We start from the raw sequence: 21,298 nt of genomic DNA on the forward strand, positions 1-21,298 counted from the left end.
AGCTTCCTGAGTACCAGGGTTACAGGCATGAGTATGTACCCAGAAGTAGTGCAGCTGTAGCACAGAGTAGTTCTGTTTTTTGAAGAGCCTTCATACCAATGTACAGATACTTTTTAATACATAGATAAGATCTATTACCATGTATCTGTTGGCAGGCACCAAGGCTGATCCCATGACCTGGGTCATGAACTGCCACAGTAAAATAATCTATCAATTATTTTTTAATAGAGTTGTCTGAGTCAGTGAGATGGGTTGGGGTGCTTGACACTAAGCCTGACATGTGGCATGGGCACATATACACACAGTCAATCCGTCAATAAGTAAATAAATACATGTAGAAAGCACTTTGATCATTTGTCCTTTTAGACCAGACTAGCCTTGAACTTCTGATCTTCCTTCTTCTACTAATCACCTGTGGGATTACAGGTCTGCGCCACCATGCCCAGTTTTCTGAATGCTGGGGTTCAAACCCAGGGCTTTGTGTACAATAGGTAAGTACTCTGTCAACTAACTGAGCTGCATCCTCTTCCCAATTTGCTTCATTATTATAAATCAATCTGGTTTTTACTATTTTGTTCTGTGGGGGGAGAGGGCTATATTCATGAGTGCAGGTGCCTACAGAGGCCAGAAGAAGATGTCCAATCCCCTGGAGCTGGAGTGTGGGTGAGACAATCCTGTGTGGGTGCTGGGAACTGAGATCAAACCTTCTGCAAGAGCAGCAAATGCTGAGCCATCTCCCCAACCCTTCCTCAAACCAGAACAAACATTTCACTTATCCCCATATAAACTGCACAAACACATAAAGGAAATAAAGAAGTTTTCTACAATCATTTTTGCTAAGCAACTGAAGCCATTTTTCCTTATTTTCATTGTCTTTTTTTTTTCTTTTAGTTCATTTGAGCTGTGGCAGTCAAGCAGCCATTAGCATATTGAGGCATCAGACATCATTGTTGTCAGTGTGTATGGCATGATTGTGATGTTACATAAATTCACTGTGGAATGATTAAGTCAAGATAATCAACATATCACAACAGGGTGGAGGTGGTGAGGAGGGGAGGAAAATCTGCTAAAATACGCCTTGTTCAAAATACCATAATGGGTATAGAATGGTATAGGGCTAGAATGCGGCCTCAGATGTTACGAGCTCTTACTGTTATTACGGAGGACCCAGAACCCACATTGGGTATCTCATAACTGCCTTTAATTCCAGTTCTAGGGATCTGACATCCTCTTCTGTCTTCCACAGGCACCTTTACTCACTCAGTACATACAAACTACTGTAGTAACATACATACAGAAGTAAAAAGTTAAGGTTTTAATGACATACTGATATCTAATACCTTGTTAAGTTATTATTCATAATAGCCAAGAAGGGGAATTAATCTGACTATCCATCAGTGGGTGAGCGGATAAATAAATTGTGATGTATAAACACAACAGAATAGTACTCAGCCACTACAGTGAAAGAAATGCTGTCACCTGCAACAACATGGATGGAATATTAATAGAAAGCATGATACTCAGTGAAGTCTAATAGGGGCAGAAAGACAAACACTTCATGTCACCAAGCCAGTGGACTAAGAAGGAAAGTGTAGTCATCAATGGCTGGTGAGAGAGGGGTTTGGAAGCAGAATGTATAACGCTTCAAGCAAGAATCCTGTTATACAGTGAAGCAACAATATGTAGGTGTGATGCAAGCTGGCAAAATGGCTTGCAGTGGTCCTCAACCTGTGAGCTGAACAGCCTCAGAAAACACATCAGAAAACCCAGATATTTACATCATGATTCATAACAGTAGCAAAATTACAGTTATGAGGTAGCAATGAAATAATCTTATGGTTGGGGGTCACCACAACATGAGGAACTGTGTTAAAGAGTTGCAGTATTAAGGAGGTTGAGAACCAACTAGCTTAGAGGGTAAAAGTGCTTGCTGCCAAACCTGATGACTCAAGTTCAATCCCTGTGTCTCACATGGAAGAAGGAGAGAATTGGTTCCCACAAATACTCTGGTATACAGACACATACACACACATATGAACACACTCATGCACAAACATGCATGTGTGTATGTGTGTGTGTGTACACAATGGCACACAGGTATGTGCACACAAACATGGTAAATAAATGTAAAATTTTAAAACTAAGAATTATATATTTTAGGGGCTGTGGAAATGGCACACTGTGCAAGAATGAGGACTGGCTGAGAATTTAAAAAGTTGTGAGCTTCAAGCCAGATCTAGATACTGCCTTTTAAAAAATATCTGGGCAAGAAAGATGGCTCGTGAGTTAAGAACACTTACTGTTCTTGCAGAGGACCTTGGTTTGGTTCGCATCACCCATGTAGCAACTCACAACCACCCATTACTTCAATTCCAGGGGATCTGACGCCCTCTGTTTATTGCCCCACCCAAGGAAGCATTAAGGTCTAGTGACCTTTACTTTATAGTTTTAGAATGGAGGAAGTGAATTGGATTCATTTTGGTTGTCTTGTTCGTACTCTCAGATTGCGATGTTAGGGCCAGTGAAATAGGACAGATTAGGTAGAGTACTTGTCTTCAGTCCCCAGCACCCAGCTGGAAGACCAGAAGTTAAATAAAATCTCTGCCACATAGTAAATTCAAGCCCAGCCTGAGATACATAAGGTTCTGTTTAGAGAGGAAAAAAAAAAAAAAGACTGATGTTGTATTTTATCCAAGTTATTTATGGGTTAGATATAAAGAAATCTGTGCATATAGACATTTTAGACTTTAGTGCTGTGATTCTCAGCCTATGGGTTGTGAACCTTTAGGAGTCAAATGACCCTTTCACAGGGGTCACCAAAGAACAGTGGAAAGCACAGTTATTCACATTCTGATTCGTAACAGTAGCAACAAAAATAATTTTATGGTTGGGGGTCACAGCTAGGAAGGTTGAAAACCACTGATTTAGGACACCTGTTGTCTTCAACTTTGGGAAACAGCAACTTTGTCTTTTTTAGTAATATTTTTATTCTTTGAATATGTAACATGTCTGTTGTGTATTTTGACCATAATTACCCCTAATACTTTTTTCCATGTCCTCTTGAGGCCCAACAGTCTGTCTCTCTTCTAACTTGATGACTTTTTTTTTTGGTCTTGTTTTGTTTTTTGAGACAGGGATTCTTGTGTAGCCCTGGCTGTCCTGGAACTTGCACTGTAGAGCAGGCTGGCCTGGAACCTACAGAGATCCACCTGCCTCTGCCTCCCAAGTGCTGGGATTAAAGGGGTGCACTACTACACTTGGTCCATAATAAGCCTCTTGACTTATTGACTCCTGCTAGTCAAAAATGACACCTGCTCCTTGCCTGGGTGTTTGTTCTTGTCTTCCCTGTTTGTCCTGCTCTCTGCACTTCCTAGACACTGCTGATCCCTAGTGGTTGTGTGTGTGCCACGTGCATAAGGCTCTGACTGCAGTCTCTGGTAGTGCGTACGTAATGTGAGGAGGCCCTGGTTTCAATCCCACGTGATTGTGTGTGCACAGCATGAGTGAGGTTCTGGGTTTCACTCTAGTGGTAGTGTGCTCATGAGGCTGTGGCTTCAATCATCTTTAGCACTTATAAAAAAATTTCTTGGCCTTCTTTGATAAAGTCATAATCTTATAAAAATGGACAGACTCTGTTGGTCTTAAATCTTCTATGTCATGAATTTCAGACATTGGGTAGTTATAAGGATATCCAAGTCTTGCCCTTCATATCCACAAAACTTAATTTGTTTTTATTGTTTTGATTTTTGAGGCAAGGAGCAGGTGTCGTCTTTGAGTAGCAGGAGTCATTCGAGAGCCTTCTGATGAGCCAGTCGTGATAATGCACACTGTTAATGGCAGTGCTTGGATTAGGAGACAGAGCCACTCTGAGCTCAAGGCCACCCTAGTCTACATAACAAGTTCTAGAGCAGCTAAGATTTTTTGATGAGACCCTGTCTCAAATGATCTATGATGACACCCAGCAGCCTTCCTTTTGGCCACTTACCTGAATTCATGTGGTGCTCACCACGGCTTTGGAGAGGTGGGGCTCTGATTCCAGTTCAGGAGAGAAGATGGCAGCCTCAGGGACAGGTTCAATTACCTGCCATGTAGATACATTATATGTTTTTAGTTTTTTGTTTTGGTTTTTGGATGAGCTTCCACATAGATTTCCATGGTGGCTGCAGCAATTTATGTGTCTGCTAACAGTGAATAAGGATTTACCTTCCCCTGGATCCTCACCAGTCATTCCTTTTCTCAGTGACAGTCATCCTGACCCGGATGGAACCTCAAGGCAATTTCTTTAAGCTCTAATTATATGGGATCTCCTCAATTGATTTCTTTTTCAACACAAGGCAAGAGTTGTGGTAGAAAATAGCCAAAATGACCAATTAGCAGAGTGTTGGTTTTTATAGGCATCATACAATAACAAAGGAGGTCGTTTCAATTCCTCCTGGATGTTAGGAATACGTTATGCTGCTTCTTAGGGCTGTCATCAAAGGCGACATTGAGAAGACACGAGAAGAAGTGTAGGACTGTATAGCCATAACTGAGCTGGTGCTTGATGAGGAATCAATCTGTCTGTGGTGGCTGGTGACATAGCAGGATTGGCATGTGTTCATTGTCCACCTGGGCAGCTGCTTTGGAGAAATTTCTACTCATATCCTTAACCTGTCTCTTGATTGGAGGCCTTAAATTTTTTTCTGTGTATGTGCACATGCCACACTGCATGTGTGGACATCAGAATAACTTTGTGGTGTAGATTCTGTCCTTCCACCCCTTTACATGGGTTCCAGGGATCAAACTCACGTCACCGGGATTCTATGACAAATGTCTTCACCCTCTGAGCCATCTTGCTGGTCATATTGGGGTTTTCTTATCTATATTTAGGTTGGACTGATGTTTCCGTTTGTTTTTATTTTACGTGTGCATGCCTTTGGAGATCTGAGGACAACTTTCAGGACTGAGTTCTCTCCTTCCACCATAGGAGTCCCATGGATTGAACATGAGTGGTGAGCCATCTTGATAGCCTTTGAGTTCATTTTTAAAAAATTTTCTTTTACCACATCCCAACTGCAGTTTCCCCTCCTTCCTCTCCTCTCATTCCCTTCCACCCACCCCCCAGCTCCTCCTCCTCCATTTCTCTTCAGAAAAGGGCAGGCCTCCCAGGGATATCAACCAAACATGGCATATCAAGTTGCAATAAGACTGGGCACCTCCCCTCATACCAAGGGTGGATAAAGGGACCTAGTGGGATGAAAAGGTCCCAAAAGCAGGCAAAAAAGTCAGAGACAGCCTGCACTCCCTTTGTGAGGAGTTCCACAAACACCTCAAGCTCAACAACCACAGCATGTATGCAGAAGACCTAGCGCAGACCAATGCAGACCCCACGGTTGCTGCCTCAGTCTCCTGAGCCCACATGAACCCTGCTCAGTTGATTTTTGTGGTCCATATTCTCCTGGTGTCCTTGACACCTCTAGCCCCTACAATCCTTCCTCCCCTACTTCTATAGGGTTCCCCAAGCTCCTCCTAATGTTTAGCCATGGGCCTCTGCATTTGCTTTCATCAGATGCTGGATGAAGCCTGTCTGGTGGCAACTGGGCTAAGCTCCTATTTATGAGTATAGCAAAGTATCTTTGGGAATCATTGACTTTTTGTCGTGTTTGTTTCTGTGTTAGGTCTCTAAGCTATCCGGCCTCTGGGTCCTAGTCCTCCAGGCAGTGTCAGACATGGGCTCTCTCTGGTGGCATGGACTAGTCATTAGTTGACTGCTCCCCCAATTTCTGGGCCACCTTTACCATAGCACATTTTGTAGGCAAGACCTATTGTAGGTGGAAGGCTTTGAGGCTGGGTTGGTGTCCCAATCCCTTCACGGGAAGACTTGCCTGGTTACAGGAGAAGGCCAGTTCAAGGCTCTGTATCCCCCATTGCTAGGATTCTTACCTAGATCGCCCTTAATGGATTTCTGGCAGTTTCCATTGTATTAGATTTCTACCCTGCCCCCCAATGACCCCCAATTCCAGCTGTCTCTCCCAGCACTCTCTCCTCTTCCTCTTTCACCTCATCCTTCACTCACCTGTCCCAGTGTTCCCACGATATCTATTCTATTTCCCCGTCCCAGGGAGATTCATGGGTCCCCCTTGTGTCTTCCTTGTCACTTAGTTTCTTTGGGTCTGTGTGTTGTAGTATGATTATCCCTTAATTTACAGCGAATATCCACCTCTAAGTAATCACATACTATGTTTGTCTTTCTAGGTCTGTATTACTTCACTCAGGATAATGTATTTTTTCTAGTTTCATTCATTTGTCTGCAAATTTCATGATTTTCTTAACAACTGAATAATACTTTCTTTGTGTAAGTGTACCATGTTTTCTTTATCCATTGTTCAATCGAGAGACAAATTTAGGTGCTTATTCACTTCAGGGGATCATCTTTTCTCCTCATCACCCTGAGCTGCTTTCCAGAATCCTTTATTTTTCATTGAGTATAAATCTTAAAGAGGGGGAGAGGCATGCTTGGACAGTATTTCAAAAGTGAACCTTCAACTCCCCAAAGATGAAAAGTTGGTAATAAAACAGAGAGCTACATTTCTGACTGTGGAAGAAAGAAGTGCTGAAGGGCTTCCCTTGTGACCCCAAAGAGGCTCCTGGAAAAGAAATCTTGGCTTCTTGTGACTTGGCAGGAGAGCTAGTAAGCAGGTGAGGATGAGGACTGTCCCACAGGACATCATCAGTTCCTTCTCTCAACTGTCTCTTGTACCTTGGGGAGTCCTGGCATCCTCTATGATGTCACTAGTATTGTAATGATGCCATCTGCTCTTGGGGTATTCATTCATTGCCTATAGGATTCACCCTAGACATGTTGGCAAGACCAAGTGGGCTACTTGGGAGAGAGAACGTATCGACAGACTAGCATGAGGCAGAAGGAAGCTGGCCTTTGGTCTCAGTGTAAAACAGCAAGAAGTTAATGGTCCTGGGGAAAGCACAGTGAATTCTGGGAAGGGCCTGGGAGCTTTTTGTATGTGATGGGCTGGAGCCTTCAGAAGGGCTCAGAATCTGGGAACCTCTGAGAAGCAACGGGCCTATCCTGCTTCTCTGGGTTCCTAGAGAGCAGACCAGAGTCAAGGATTTCTGATGGTGACTCTGAGAGGAAGTTATCTCACCACAGGTATTGTAGCTCCCAGCAGAGGGTATCTCAGGAGCCTCAGCCTAGCTCCACTTGTTCCATTCTTTGCTTCTTGACTTCTAATGAGAGACACACCGGGCAGCAAATCTCAAAGATTTATTGGGAGGGTCTGTTATTTTTGGCCTGCCTTCCTGATCGGGTGGAAAGGTGTCCAGCCTTCTGGTACTCAGATGGAAGGTTGTCCAGGAAGCCCACATCTCTGAGGCTGCAAATCTGAGTCAAGTGCTATGAGGACTGGGAAGGTACCTCAGCTCTGAGGTGGGACAGTGTCCCAAGGTATCCTGAGACACAGGAGCCCGGAACCTCACAGCTCAGAGAAGGCCACCTCAAAAGAGACATTGCAGCTCCCAGGGAGGATTGTCCCAACCCTGACAAGCTGAGGCACCTAGGAGCCTGAGCTCTGATCCTTCTTTGTTTCTTCTTTCTTCTCCCTCGGATGAGTGAGTCACAGCATGCAGTAAATCTCTTTTAAGAGATTTATTGAAGCGACAAATCCAGGAGTGGATGGAACAAACAGGGCTGCAACCGCACCTGCTCCTGGGAGAAGGCAGCAGGGAACGGGGTGGGGGGATGGGGCAAACACAGCCTTTATGTAGGAATTCTTAGGGGGTGGAGCTTTCTGGGGCAGGGATTTCCACATTGTGGATTGGTGGGATTCCAAGTCCTGAACTGTGGGAAGCTCAGGGGTTGGTGGGCTTTCCTGTCCAGGGATTGGTCTGTTTTCCTGCTCAGGGATTGGTGGGGTTTGTCCAGCCTTTTCGCCTTAAATTTGCATAGTGTGGTATCAGTCCTATAGAGCGGCTGGAGATGACAGTTACAGAGGAGGGCGGGGGCGGGGGGAGGAGCTGGGCTGCTGGAGCTTCCTCAGGCAGAGGTCTAGCTGCTTTCACCTTGAGGGGTTATAAAGTCTACAGAGTGTCCAAATTAAGAGCGAGTCCACTGTGAAGGCGGTGGGCTGAAGCAGGAAAGGCCGTCGTCATCACGGACAGCTCCCATGGCAGCGGCAGTAGGCATTCTGCGGCGGGAAATGAGTCCGGTTCCCTTAGGCTGAGGCAGGGAGAGTCACCATGGACACCTCCCACTGAGGAGTTGCTGCCCTTTCATCTGTTTTCCACCGCCCCAGCGGCGGTAAAGGGAACTGGCAGGGAGCCGCTTGCTACTATGAATTTAATTAGCCTCTAACCATGCTTCTTGGAGAGTGCAGTGGGCTGCGGTTTGGATTCCTGGCTGCCTCGAGGGGGAAGAGGCTGCAGTGGGTCACCACAGCTTGTGAGGCGTCAGAACGGCTTGGGGTGGCCTGCTACCTCAGCTTGGGGCCGGTTGAGACGGCCGAGGCTTGGAATTGCCTCAGCCTGGGGCATCTCCTGCAGTGGGCTTAGCGAGGCAGATTGCGTCAGCTCCAGCCTTCCAGGAAGGAATGTGTGATCTCTCACCAGGCATTTCAGGGTGCCTTGACTGGCATTGGCTTGTGGGAGATGCTAGGCTCTGTTAGTTCATGATTAATCATTATGCTTAATCATAAGGTACTTGGGTACCAGTTGCTCCTAGGAGCAGCTGGATGGGCCTGGTTCCATTCGGTCCATCTCAGTGAGACTGGGAGGCCTGGAGCTCATCGCTGCTCCTCTCTGATCTTATTCCTTATACTCTGAGACAATGCCAGTTCCCCGCATTTTTCAGAATTCTAATTGTATGGGTCAGTGGGCCTGTGCCTATGTGGGTGTTGGTGTCCCTCTTGATTCCGGGGCTTCAGAGTCTGTGGTGGGGCATGTGATGGGTCTCACACTTGCCAGGTGATACCAGTGCTGAGGCCTGTGAGCAGTAGTGGCTTTGGCCCTTGTGCTCGCCTTGGTGGCACACTGGAATCCCCTGGAGAGTTTATAAAGCCATTCTGATATTGGGTCTCTTCCCTGGGAGCACTGACTATGTGCTCTGACCCAGGATTGAGAATGTCAATCACAGTTTTCAGTAGGGGGGTGGAGAGCACACCATCACACAGAAGCTTAGGACCATTTTAGAGAGTTACTCTATCTCTCCAGGCCCACTCAGGTGGCTCATGCAGCCTGGCTCCCTCCGTTTGTGCCTCCTGCCTCTGCTGGCTTGGTGCCAGGACAGCCAGCGAAGTTAATAAGCAGCAGGGTGTCCCCTGGTATGAAAATGCCCCAGAATGTGACAGCCACTGGGCTGCTGTAGTCCAGGACATAGTTTGCATCCTTATAATCCCTGAGGCCCAGTGTCATGGTTTTTTTTTTTTTTTTTTTTTTTTTTGCTCCTGGGGCCATGCCCTACCATGGGCTTGAGATACTGAAGATGAGGAATGAACAGGTGATGTCAGAGTGGCAGAAATTGTCCAAGCAGATAAGTGAGGCCTCAGACAAGAAGCTGACTGAGGAATCTGTCTCCTACAGGTGAGTGACCGACTTGGCTGGGATCCCAACACTTGGAAGTGACAGCATCTGCCCTTTCTTGTCTTTGAGGCAAAGTGAGGGCTCTGGTTTTAGCCTGTCTACCTGTCAGCAAATAACCTGCCTTGTCACTCTTGGAATTGTGTCGCTTGGACTCAGGGGTCCTCAGTGAAGAGACTATGCTCCCCTCCTAGTATTCTCCTGAAAAACTTAGGAACCTACAGATAGAAAAAGGTTTTCTCCATGAGGGGGATGTCAATCAGCCCGAGCTTCTGGGGCTCTGGCAGGGATTTACAAAGCTGGTTTCCATGGGACACACAGATGGAGTGTATTCCTGATGGGTCTCCTGTCTTCTCTCAGAGGGTGTTTACCCTCTATCTGCAGATGGTCTTCTAATACCATGAACAGATAAGCATAGGCAGGGCTACTTCCTGCCATAGGCATATGGATCCCTTTCTAGATAGAGGGTGACCTCTTCAGTCTCTATGACCCCTGAACTAAGGGGTCTCAGCTAGAGTCACCCCCATATCGTCCCTGGAGCCTGGTTGTCAATATTTGGGAGTTTGGTAGATGTTAAGAAAAAGCTGAGCAGAAAATAGAAAAGTTTTCCATGTTTCGTTTGGGAAAATCTAAGTTTTAAATTGGTGTTTTCATCAGCTGTGGGGAAGCACACTACAAGGTATATCAAGGGATTTGTTAGGTGAATTTCCTGGGTACTTTCACACTTGCAAATTCAAGTTGATCTGAAGTGCTCCAGGAAGACCATCCACCTGTCATCAGGAGTCTGGTATTTTTCCATGTGTGGCCCAGGATATTTCGTCTGAAAAATGTGTCAGCTGAAGTTAGTGTTTCCTCTCTGAGTCCTTGAGCTATTCCAATGTCCATTCCTTTGCAATCAACCACAAATTCTTATCTGAGGCCTAATAGACTGTTGCACATTTTAGAGAGTCTACTGTAATCCTAAACCTAGAGCAAGAATATGGATTGAGCCGTCCTTCAGAATATAGAGAATTAGCCATTTTCACTGGTGCTCTGTTCAGTCACTAGGAATTGGGAACATCCTAGATGTTCATTAGCTGGTGAATGGATAATGAAAATGTAGAATATTTGCACAATGGGATATTATTAGTTGTGAAATTTGTAGGTAAATTGATAAAGCTAGAAATACTCCTCTGTGCGGTAACTCACAGATTAAGATATGGCTTGTACATTTTCTTTCCTTAATGGGAATTTGCTTTGAATCCTGAGTCATATTTTGTTTTTCTTTGTTTGTTCTGGAATTCCTATGAAGTATAGCTATCTAGGGTCCCAGCTAGAGGGGTTTCCAAGGCAAACTGTCTAGAACACCATGGTTTAAAGGATTAAAGGGGATAATAGAACAAGAAGGGTGAAATTGAGATGGAGGATAAAAGGACAGGAAGGGGAGGGTGTGTGGGGAAGATAATACTGAAGAGCTTGTGAAAAGGCTGCATGGAATCATACTATGTTAGAGACATTCTCATCACTCACCAGCAAAATCCTTCCAGCACTTGTGGGGTGTCTAACCAGGCACTGTGAGATCATACATCCTACATTCCAGCAGTCAATCTGAACCTTCTCAGACACAGAAACAAGATTCAGAAGCATGAAATGGAGAGAGTCTGGGGTACAGGTCTTTGGATGAACAGAGTGGCTGTGACAATGATGAAAAACTGGGCTGAAGGACACATCACCGGAAGAGTTGAGATGGCAGATGGCAGTCATGCTCGTCTTCAGGAACCTTCTATAAATAAAGTGATGAACCTCGGATAAGAGCACTCAGAGTTGGTGTGTTGTTCCTGGATATTTATAAGTTCAATGGCATTTCCAGAGTGGGAAATGGAGGGATTGTCTTTGTTTTGGGAGCTTACACAAGCATGCACTGACACACACAAGCATGCATTAGCACATAACATGTATGTAGAGCACCACAGAAGCACACACAGGAACACATAAGCATGTACAGGCACTCAGAAGCATGCACAGATATACACAAGCATGCTCTGACTCAGGCTCACACAAGAGTGCACACACACACAAGCATGCACAGATTCACAAGCATGCAGAGGCACACACAGGTATCCACATGAAACACAAGCATGCTCAGACAACATCAAAGCACATGTACTCACAAGCATGCAGAGACAAATGATTATGAATATACACACAATCATGCACAGGCACTTACAATCAGGCACAGATCCTGAAAAGGATGCACAGGAACACACAAACATATGTACACACACATAAAAATGTGAAGGCACACACAAACATTCACAAATGACACAAGCATACACTAGCACACTTGCATGCACAGTAACAGAAGCATGCACTGGAACACAGAAGCACGTACAGGCACTCAGCACCATGCACGGCACTCAAAAGCATGCACACACACACCAGGGCATGCACAGACTCAAACAAGCATGCAGAGGCACACATGTATCCGCAAAAACCACAGGCATGCTCAAACACACAACATCCATGCACATGCATTCACAAGCATGCAGAGACACAAGCACACACAATAATGCAGAGGTGCTCATAAGCTTTCACTGGCACGCATAAACTCATGCAAATCCACAAAAGAATGCACAGGCACAAAACATGCACACATACACACACACGCCAACCTGCACAGGCACAAATAGGCATGCTCGGGCATTGACAAGTATGCACAAGCACACACAAATGTACACACACACACAAGCATGAACAGGCACACACAAAATGTCGAGGCATACACAAGTGTCCACTGAAATCACATGCTCAGACGTACAACCTTCACAAACATACACGCACAAGCATGCTGACACACAGCATGCACACACAAGCATGCATAAGCACACAAGCATGGGCACAATCATGTAGAGACACTACATGCATGTACAGACACAAGCATGTTAAGGCACTCACATGTGAACACACATTCAAGCATGCACAAACAAGCATTCACAGGTACAGACAGTCATACATAGGCACACAAAATGCATGAGCACACACACGTATCCAAAAGTTCCCACAAGCATGCACAGTCATGCACAAGCATGCACAACCACTCACAGGCAAAAATGAGTGCACATAGAAACAAGCATGCATGGGCACACAAAAGCATGAGTTCACACACAAGCATCCACAGATCCACAAAAGCATGCAGAGGCACACACACGTGCACACACACACATCTATATAGGCACAAATATGCATGCTTGACAGTGACAAGTATGCAAGGCACACAGAAAAATGCAGAGGCATGCAGATATGCTCCCCAAACACAGCATGCTCAGGCATGCAACATCCACTCAATGTACTCACAAGCATGCACTCACACACACAAGCAGGCACAGTTACACATAAGCATGCACAGGCACACAGAAAAGTGCACAGAGCCACACGAGCATGCACAGGCACATGTAAACATGAACAGGCACACACAGGCATGCTCAGACACTGACAGGCACACGCAAGAATGCACTTTTACAAGCATGTACAGACACAAGCATGCAAAAGCACAAATAAGCATGTATGTACAGAAAAACATGGCCATGCACAAACAAGCATGTAGAGGCATGCTACATGCATGTACAGGCACAAGCATTCTAAGGCACAGAAAAACATGCATGGACACATAAGAATGCACTAACAAACATGCATGCACAGCAACACACAAGCATGCACAGGAACACACAGTATGCACAGGTACTCAGAAACATGCAAAGGCAGACAAGCCTTTGTTCATGCTCAGACACTTTGAGGTACACACAAGAATGCAGAGACATGTACAAACATGTATAGTCACACAGAAGCATGCAAAAGCACAAGCATGCACACAAGAAAAGCATGCCCAGGCACAAACAAGCACGTATAGGTATGCTACAGGCATGAACAGACACAAACATATTAAGGCACACACAAACATGAACAGGCACACACAACATCACAGTTACCACACTACAGACAACATTACAGTGAATCCACTGGGGATGATGTTACAGTGACCAGATGGAAGAGGACATTGCAGGAAGATGTCATTCCCACGACATCAGGGTAACTGCACTAGGGAGACTTACAATGACCGGATGGAAGAGAATGTTTCAGTGACTGGACTGGGGAGAACACGACAGTTATGTTACTGGGGAGGACATTACAGTGACCCCACTGGGGAGGACATTATGGTGACATCACAGGAGGTGACATCAATGGGAAGGACATTACAGTGACCCCACTGGGGTGCGTGTCACAGTGACCCCACTGGTGAGGACCATACAGGTGGTTCATCCAGGGATATTGACTAGCGAGACAATAAAATCCTTTCCTTTCATGTAATTTCTTCCTCTAATGCAACTCATGCTCTTAGTTTATGGCTGAGGCAGTTCAGTACTCTGAATCTGTCTTCAACGACTCCACCTCTCCAGCCTCTCTCCTGGAGACGGCACTGCCTACATATCTATCTGCTCTAGGAAGCATGCGACATCATGATGAATGGACTCACTGATGAAGTACCTGATCCAAGCTCAGGCAGACGGCCCCCAGGCAGGCCAGGACAAGGAATTTGAGTTTAGACATGTGGAGAGAATTTCCTGGTGGAACTGAAAACATAGGATGGTGCAAGTTTAAAACAAGAGTCCCAGCAAATATAAGCCATATGTAGTCTAGTTACTAATGGTAAAGACAGGCGAGCCTGGCCTGGAAGCACAAGCCTAAAGTCCTAGCTGCTCTGAAAATTGAGGCAGGAAGATCGAAAGTTCAGGGCCAGTCTCAATAACTTAGTGAGACCTTGTCTTTTTTTTTTTTTAAGTTGTTTTTTATTTTTTGTTTTTATTTTTTATTCACTTTACATCCTTGTTGTAGCCCCATCCCTCCTCCCCTTCCAGTCCCACCTTCCCTTCTTTCCCCTACCCCCTCTTTCCTTCCCCCTCGCCTTTTCCTCAGAAAAGGGAGCTCCCTTTCCCATCCTGGCTAGCTCATCAAGTTGCATCAGGACTGAATGTGTCCTCATCCCCTGTCACCTGGTAAGGCACTTTCAGGGGAAAGTGACCAAAAAGCTGGCAAGTGAGCCTGTGTCCAATGCAGTCACCACTTCCATTACTACAGGACCTATATGAGGCCTAAGCTGCTCATCTGCTACATCTTTGTAGGAGGCCTAAGTCCAGTTTGTGCCTAGACCTTGGTTGATGCTTCAGTCTCAGCAAGTTTCTCTGGGCCCTGGTTAGTTGGCTCTCTAAATCAGGGTGGGCTCCCACGAGGATATGAGGGGGACTCAAACAGCCTCCTAGTAGCAGAGGCCACAGAAGAGGACACCCTCTAACTAGACTAGTCTCCTAGCAGAGGTGGGGGGAATGCCAACCCACACACAAAAACTTCAACCCAAAATTTACCCTGCCTACAAGATGTGCAGGGATACAGATAGAACAGATAGGCAGAGATTGAGAGACTGCCCAACAAATGCCCGGCCCAACCAAAGACACACCTCATTACCAGAGTGCCAACCCCTGACACTATGAACAATGCTCTGTTAAACCTGCAGACAGAAGCCTGAGAGAATTGTCCTCTGAGAGGTGCTACCCAGCAGTGCCTCAAAACAGATACTGAGACTCACAGCCAAACATTGAGTGATTGTAACGTGGGAAGAAAGAAAAAATGACCTGGAGGTGACAGGAGTTCCAAAAGAAGATCAACAGAGACCCTGTCTTAAAAAAGGAAGGTAGGAATGTTGCTTGCATGCCTGAGGCTTGCATGGCCCAAGGAGGCTCTCCTGAGCTTCCTGCTTATAATTCTGTATATCTTTGAAATAGCCCTCATTGTTTTTAAAGGTTTGCAATATGATAGTATCAACCTATAAAAATTAGAATACTAGGGTCTCCTCCCCAGGAAATCCCCATAAATGGAAAATGCTGAGCAGGGCAGGAAGAGAGTGAGTAGAATAAAGAAGTCAGGCAGAGGCCCTTTTCTGTCCATATCAAGCAAACAATGAACTTCCTGGTGACTCCTACGAGCACCAACGTATCCATATAATCATAAAGCCGGTCTCTAAGCTAGTCTGTTTCCACAGCCGGTTGGGCCTAAGGAAAAAACTACTTTCCAGGACTGAAAAGGAGCCAGATGACGATGCTGGCCCACTTTCCTTTTTATAGTCTGACGGTCTCAGGCTGGCTAGCACTTGCTATGTAGACTTAGGCTGGCTCCTAACTGGCAGTTCTGCCCTGGCTCATTCCTTCTTTAACTTCAAAAGAACATTTTACTAACCAGGTGTGGGGGAGTACACCTTTAGTTCCAGCAGAGGCAAATACAGGCAGTTCTCTGTGAGTTCCAAGCCAGTCTGGGCTACCTAGCAAGTTCTAGGGCAGCCAGGGCTACATAAAGAGACCCTGTGTCTTAGGGTTTTTATTGTGCTAAAACACCATGACCAAGAGGAGGAAAGGAGTTAGTTCATCTTAGACTTTCAGGTAACAGTCCGTCACTGAGGAAGTCAGAGCAGGAATCTAGACGCAGGAACGAAAGCAGAGTCCATGAAGGGCTGTTGTTTACTGGCGCTTGGCCTGCTTTCTGGACCACCTACCCAATGATCACATGAACCTAGAGTGATCTAGGCCCTCGCACATCAACCATTAACCAAGCAGTACCTCCAAGACTTGCATACAGGACAAGGTAATGAGGTATTTTCACAACTGAGGTACCTTCTTCCCAGATGTATCCAAGTCAACCAAAATATCTTGCCTAGTTTATGTGGTTCTGGCGATCAAACCTAAGGCTTTGTGCTTGGTAGACAAGCATTCTACCCACTGAGCTATATCCCTAGTCCAGTTTAATGAGCGTTTTCCTTTTTAAATTAACGTTGAGGACAGTTTATTACCTTTCCCAGGACGGCCTGAACTTAGGGTCTCCTTGCTTAGTCTCCCAGGGCTGAGGCACACACTGCATCCCACTTTTTGTTCTGTTTTAAGGTCTCTATTGCTCAGGCTGACCTTAAACTCCTGAGCCCAAAGATCTTCCTGCCTCTGCCTGCCAAGTAACAGGATTCTGAGCTTTCAGTCTTGAGTTTGTGGAAGATGGCCAACTCTGCAGTTAAGACTGGCGCACGCAGCAGGTGATGGTGAGCTGCCGAGCAAGCCTCTTCTCTCCAGGCCACAGTCAGGCCTGTCAGATCCTCCCAGACCACCCAGACTTCTGGCTAGAGGCGTACAGTGAGTGCACTCCTTTCTTTCTTTCTTCTCAGAGATCTGATGACCTTCTGTTTCTGATAAATGTCCCAGAAAGTGGGCTCTGGCAGCCAGGATGCTGCTGGGATCCAGCGTCCTTATCAGCATCGTGAGGCTTCCTCCAGCCAAGTGGCTACTGCTTCTCAGCTGAAGAGAGCTGGAGAAAGAGTGCAGAGCTGAGAGAGAGAGACAGAAGAGAGAGGAAAGGAGAGCGGGAAGGAGGGAGGGACAGACGGACGGACAGACAGTGACAGGCTGGGCAATGGGGATTGAATTCTCTGAAGTGGGGCTGGAATCTAAGTACTCCTCCAAACTGGGGAGACAGAAGTTCTGAGACTTTCACATGCACCACATCCAAAGAGGCTATCTGTCCCGGAAATCAGGTATCAAGACCAGTAACTTTAGTATTAAAATGTAATTGTTTTAAAAATAAACTTCAGATTACCAAGTTCCCAGATAAGGAAAAGGCTAAGTGTGGGATGAAAAGATGAATTAGAATCAAGGCCAGGGAGAGGAGGCCTTGGAGAGTAGGTGGAATGAAGAGGAGGACACAGTCTCTCTGGGAGGAGCACTCAGGAGAACCAGGTCTGGAGTGGGGCTTGGAGCCCGGAACGGAGATCAGGGTCTGAGCCAGGTCTTCCTGACCAGTGCAAGGGTCCCGAGGATGGCTCTTCTCTAGCAGTCATGCACCCTGTCGGGCTCTGTCCACATCTGTAAAATGAGAACTGCTGGGGTCTGTCAGACTGTGAGTCCCGGGTCCATATTCCCGAGCTGCTCCTATGCCAAGGAGCCCCAGGCACAACAAGACAGGCAGAAGGGGGCAGTAGAGCACGCAGACTGCCTGCTCCCGCCCGGGAGGTGATCCTGCAGCGCCACCGCGTGTCCAAAGCAGGCTTCTGCAACCCGCCAAGAGCCTCGGGGATGCCCACAACCTCCCACCACCCATTTACTGCGGTAATACTAAGAAACAACAGTTGCCATTTATTTGAACTTTTGCTACAAGCTAAGTACTGTGCCCACTGCTATCCAGTTATTTATTCATTTAAACTTGCTTTAAAGCGAGTGTTATTCCCATCTCACAAAAGAGGGATTTGAGGCCTGAGCCAACTGGTCTAACTCTGGGTAGAAGCTTCCCGGGTTGTCCCCAGGATACTTAGAAATCTGGAGCAGGGCATTTCCAAGAGCTCCTATCTCCCTGGGGCTGACTGGCCCTTCCATTTCTGCTGCAGTGAGTGTCACCGCTTCTCCATTTTGAATGAAAACGGTACCCTGACTACAGAGGCCAGAGGCCAAAGGGTTTTGTCTTCTCAGGTGTTCAGGAACCTTGGTAAGAAAGAGCTTTTAGAGCCTAAGAATCAGTCAGACCGTGGAAACTGGGTGGTGCCCGCTTTCTGGAGGAGTAAAAGGAGCCCAGCCCCACGAGGACACTGGGAAGCCCTTCAGCCTTCCTGCTAAAGAGGGAAGCTTCTAGAGAATGGCAACCTCCTTCCCTCTTCTCCCACCCCATTCTCTCCGCTCTACACAGCTGCCTTCTGCCCCACCCAAACCAGCTCTGACATTCCTGGTGAAGCTTGAATCATGGCTTGAAAGCCCAAGGTGAACACCATGGACCATTCCTGAGCTTCCTCTGGAGCTGTGAGGAGAGAAAAACCCCACGGCCTTGACAAAGGCCTGGGGGGAGGGAGGGAGCTGCATTATGATAACCATTCTATGACATCACCCTCTCTCCCACCCCCACTCCTCTCTGGTCAGCTGCTCTGCAAACAACCATCAGTACAAATCCCAAAAGGCCTGAAAAATTCTGTCCTCCAGTACCTGCTATTGATCTGTCTCAGCCAACAAGAAGCACCATGAAACTGGAATTCACGGAGAAAAACTACAACAGCTTTGTGCTGCAAAACTTGAACAAACAGAGGAAGCGCAAAGAGTACTGGGACATGGCCCTGACTGTGGACCACCACATCTTCTTCGCACACCGCAACGTGCTGGCTGCCGTCTCTCCGCTAGTGAAAAGCCTCATCTCCAGCAATGACATGAAGACCACCGACGAGCTCTTCATCACCATTGACCCCAACTACCTGAGCCCAAGCACCGTGGACCAGCTTCTGGACTACTTCTACAGCGGCAAGGTGGTGATCTCCGAGCAGAACGTGGAAGAGCTGCTTCGCGGCGCGCAGTATTTCAACACCCCGCGCCTGTGGATCCACTGCAACGACTTCCTCATTAAGTCCATCCGCCGGGCCAACTGCTTGCGCTACCTCTTCTTGGCTGAGCTGTTCGAGCTCAAAGAAGTGTCAGACTTGGCCTACTCCGGCATTCGGGACAACTTCCACTTCTGGGCCAGTCCCGAGGGCTCCATGCACTTCATGCGCTGCCCCCCTGTCATCTTCGGCCGCCTGCTCCGCGATGAAAACCTTCACGTGCTCAACGAGGACCAGGCTCTCAGTGCACTCATCAACTGGGTGTACTTCCGGAAGGAGGAGCGGGAAAAATACTTCAAGAAGTTCTTCAATTACATCAACCTCAACGCTGTCTCCAACAAGACGCTGATGTTTGCCAGCAACAAGCTGGTGGGCTTGGAGAACAACTCCGCCCACGCGACCTTGATCGAGAGCGTCCTGGTGGACCGAAAGCAGGAACGGCCATGCAGCCTGCTGAGCTACCAGCGGAAAGGGGCCCTGCTTGATTCAGTGGTCATCCTTGGCGGCCAGAAGGCCCATGGCAAGTTCAACGATGGCGTGTTTGCATATATCATCCAGGAGAACCTGTGGCTGAAGCTCTCAGAGATGCCCTACCGGGCAGCGGCGCTCAGTGCTACGGCTGCGGGCCGCTACATCTACATATCCGGCGGCACCACGGAACAGATCTCGGGACTGAAGACGGCCTGGCGGTATGACATGGACGACAACTCCTGGACCAAGCTGCCTGACCTGCCCATGGGGCTTGTCTTCCACACCATGGTGACCTGTGGCGGCACAGTTTACTCAGTGGGCGGGAGCATCGCCCCACGCCGCTATGTCTCCAACATCTATCGCTACGATGAGCGCAAGGAAGCCTGGTGTCTGGCGGGGAAGATGAGCATCCCGATGGACGGCACGGCAGTGATCACCAAGGGTGACTGGAACCTGTACATTGTCACTGGGCGATGCCTGGTGAAGGGCTACATCTCCCGGGTTGGTGTGGTGGACTGCTTTGACACCAACACAGGGGAAGTGGTCCAGTGTATCACTTTCCCCATCGAGTTCAACCACCGGCCCCTGCTCTCTTTCCATCAAGACAACATTCTCCGTGTGCACAGCCACCGGCAGAGCGTGGAAATCAACTTACAGAAGATAAAGGCCAACAAGTCAACGAGCTCAGTTCCTCTGCTACCCAATGGCTGTCCCTTAGACGTGTCCCATGCTATCTGCTCCATCGGAGACAACAAGGTATTTGTATGTGGGGGTGTCACCACAGCCAGCGATGTCCAGACAAAGGACTATACCATCAATCCTAATGCTTACTTACTGGACCAAAAGATAGGTGAATGGAAGACCCTCGCCTCCCCACCTGAGGCACTGGACTGTCCCGCCTGTTGTCTAGCCAAGCTACCTTGCAAGATTCTTCAAAGAATTTAAACAACTTATTAAGTAGGAGAATAAGTAAATGCATTATTATTCACAGTTTAATGAGAGAGAGCAAGAGAGGAATGTGGCCTTTGGGTTCCTTTTAGTAGTAGTCAATGCGTGGGTCTGGAAGTGGGGCTCTGAGCCAAGGATGCTCCTGAAAGACTCCCGGTCGAGCCTCTCTAGACGGGGAGACCCCGCTTTCCAAGGAACAGCGAAACCAGCCTTCGGATGCAAGCTGCAAGAGGTTTATTTCGATACACGGGTACCCAGGGCGACAAAGCCTTTCGGAAGACTTGCGCGCCTCTTGGTTGGGGTGACGGGTTTTTATAGGGCTCGGGAGCAAGAAGCACGGTTACAGAAGTGAGAAGCATAGTTACAGGGATCTGATTGGGCGGTTTGAACAAAGCCATAGTTAGGTCACATATTCGAAACAGAGAAGGCGGGAAGATGGACGTGAACTGAGTCACGTAGCCGGAACAGAGAAGGCGGGAAGACGGATGTTTCAGGCGCCCAACCGCAGATATCCTGCTGTTGGGCATCTGTCCCGCCTTGCCGCTGACCCTGCACTGCTCCAGTCTTGCAAAATAGTGTTGCCAGCATTATGCTAGGGCTTTATTCTTTCACTCCCAGTGGGGAGAAGCCAGGGTTTCTGTCTCACTGGAGGTAATGGACAGAGACTAGCATGGAGTCTCTGGTTGGTGGGTGGCAACATCTCTCAGGGACTTGTCTTGCAGTGGGTAGATTTTTTTCTTTAGTTACTCCAGCATTGGAGGTCTCTAACCTGAGGCAGGAAAAAGAATACTTGGTGCTTTAGGGCAGGGATTAAGGTTCTTCCAAACCCCCCTAATCTCAACCCCTGTGGTTATTCCTCCATCTGCTAGACAGGCACATATCCTGTGCTTGAAG

The 21,298-nt window shown here is 47.3% G+C and overlaps 1 protein-coding gene across 1 annotated transcript; it reads left to right on the forward strand.

Moving 5' to 3' along the window:
* Window positions 1-18,634: 18,634 nt before the first annotated feature.
* On the forward strand, window positions 18,635-20,401 carry Ccin (calicin). Its single transcript, XM_055605420.1, has one exon. It carries the CDS (start codon window positions 18,635-18,637, stop codon window positions 20,399-20,401), a length of 1,767 nt encoding a protein of 588 aa, XP_055461395.1.
* The last annotated feature ends 897 nt before the right edge of the window (window positions 20,402-21,298 follow it).

The sequence above is a fragment of the Psammomys obesus genome, unplaced genomic scaffold, assembly GCF_907164565.1.
Source record: "Psammomys obesus unplaced genomic scaffold, mPsaObe1.curated_primary_1811, whole genome shotgun sequence".
NCBI classification, from domain to species: domain Eukaryota; kingdom Metazoa; phylum Chordata; class Mammalia; order Rodentia; family Muridae; genus Psammomys; species Psammomys obesus.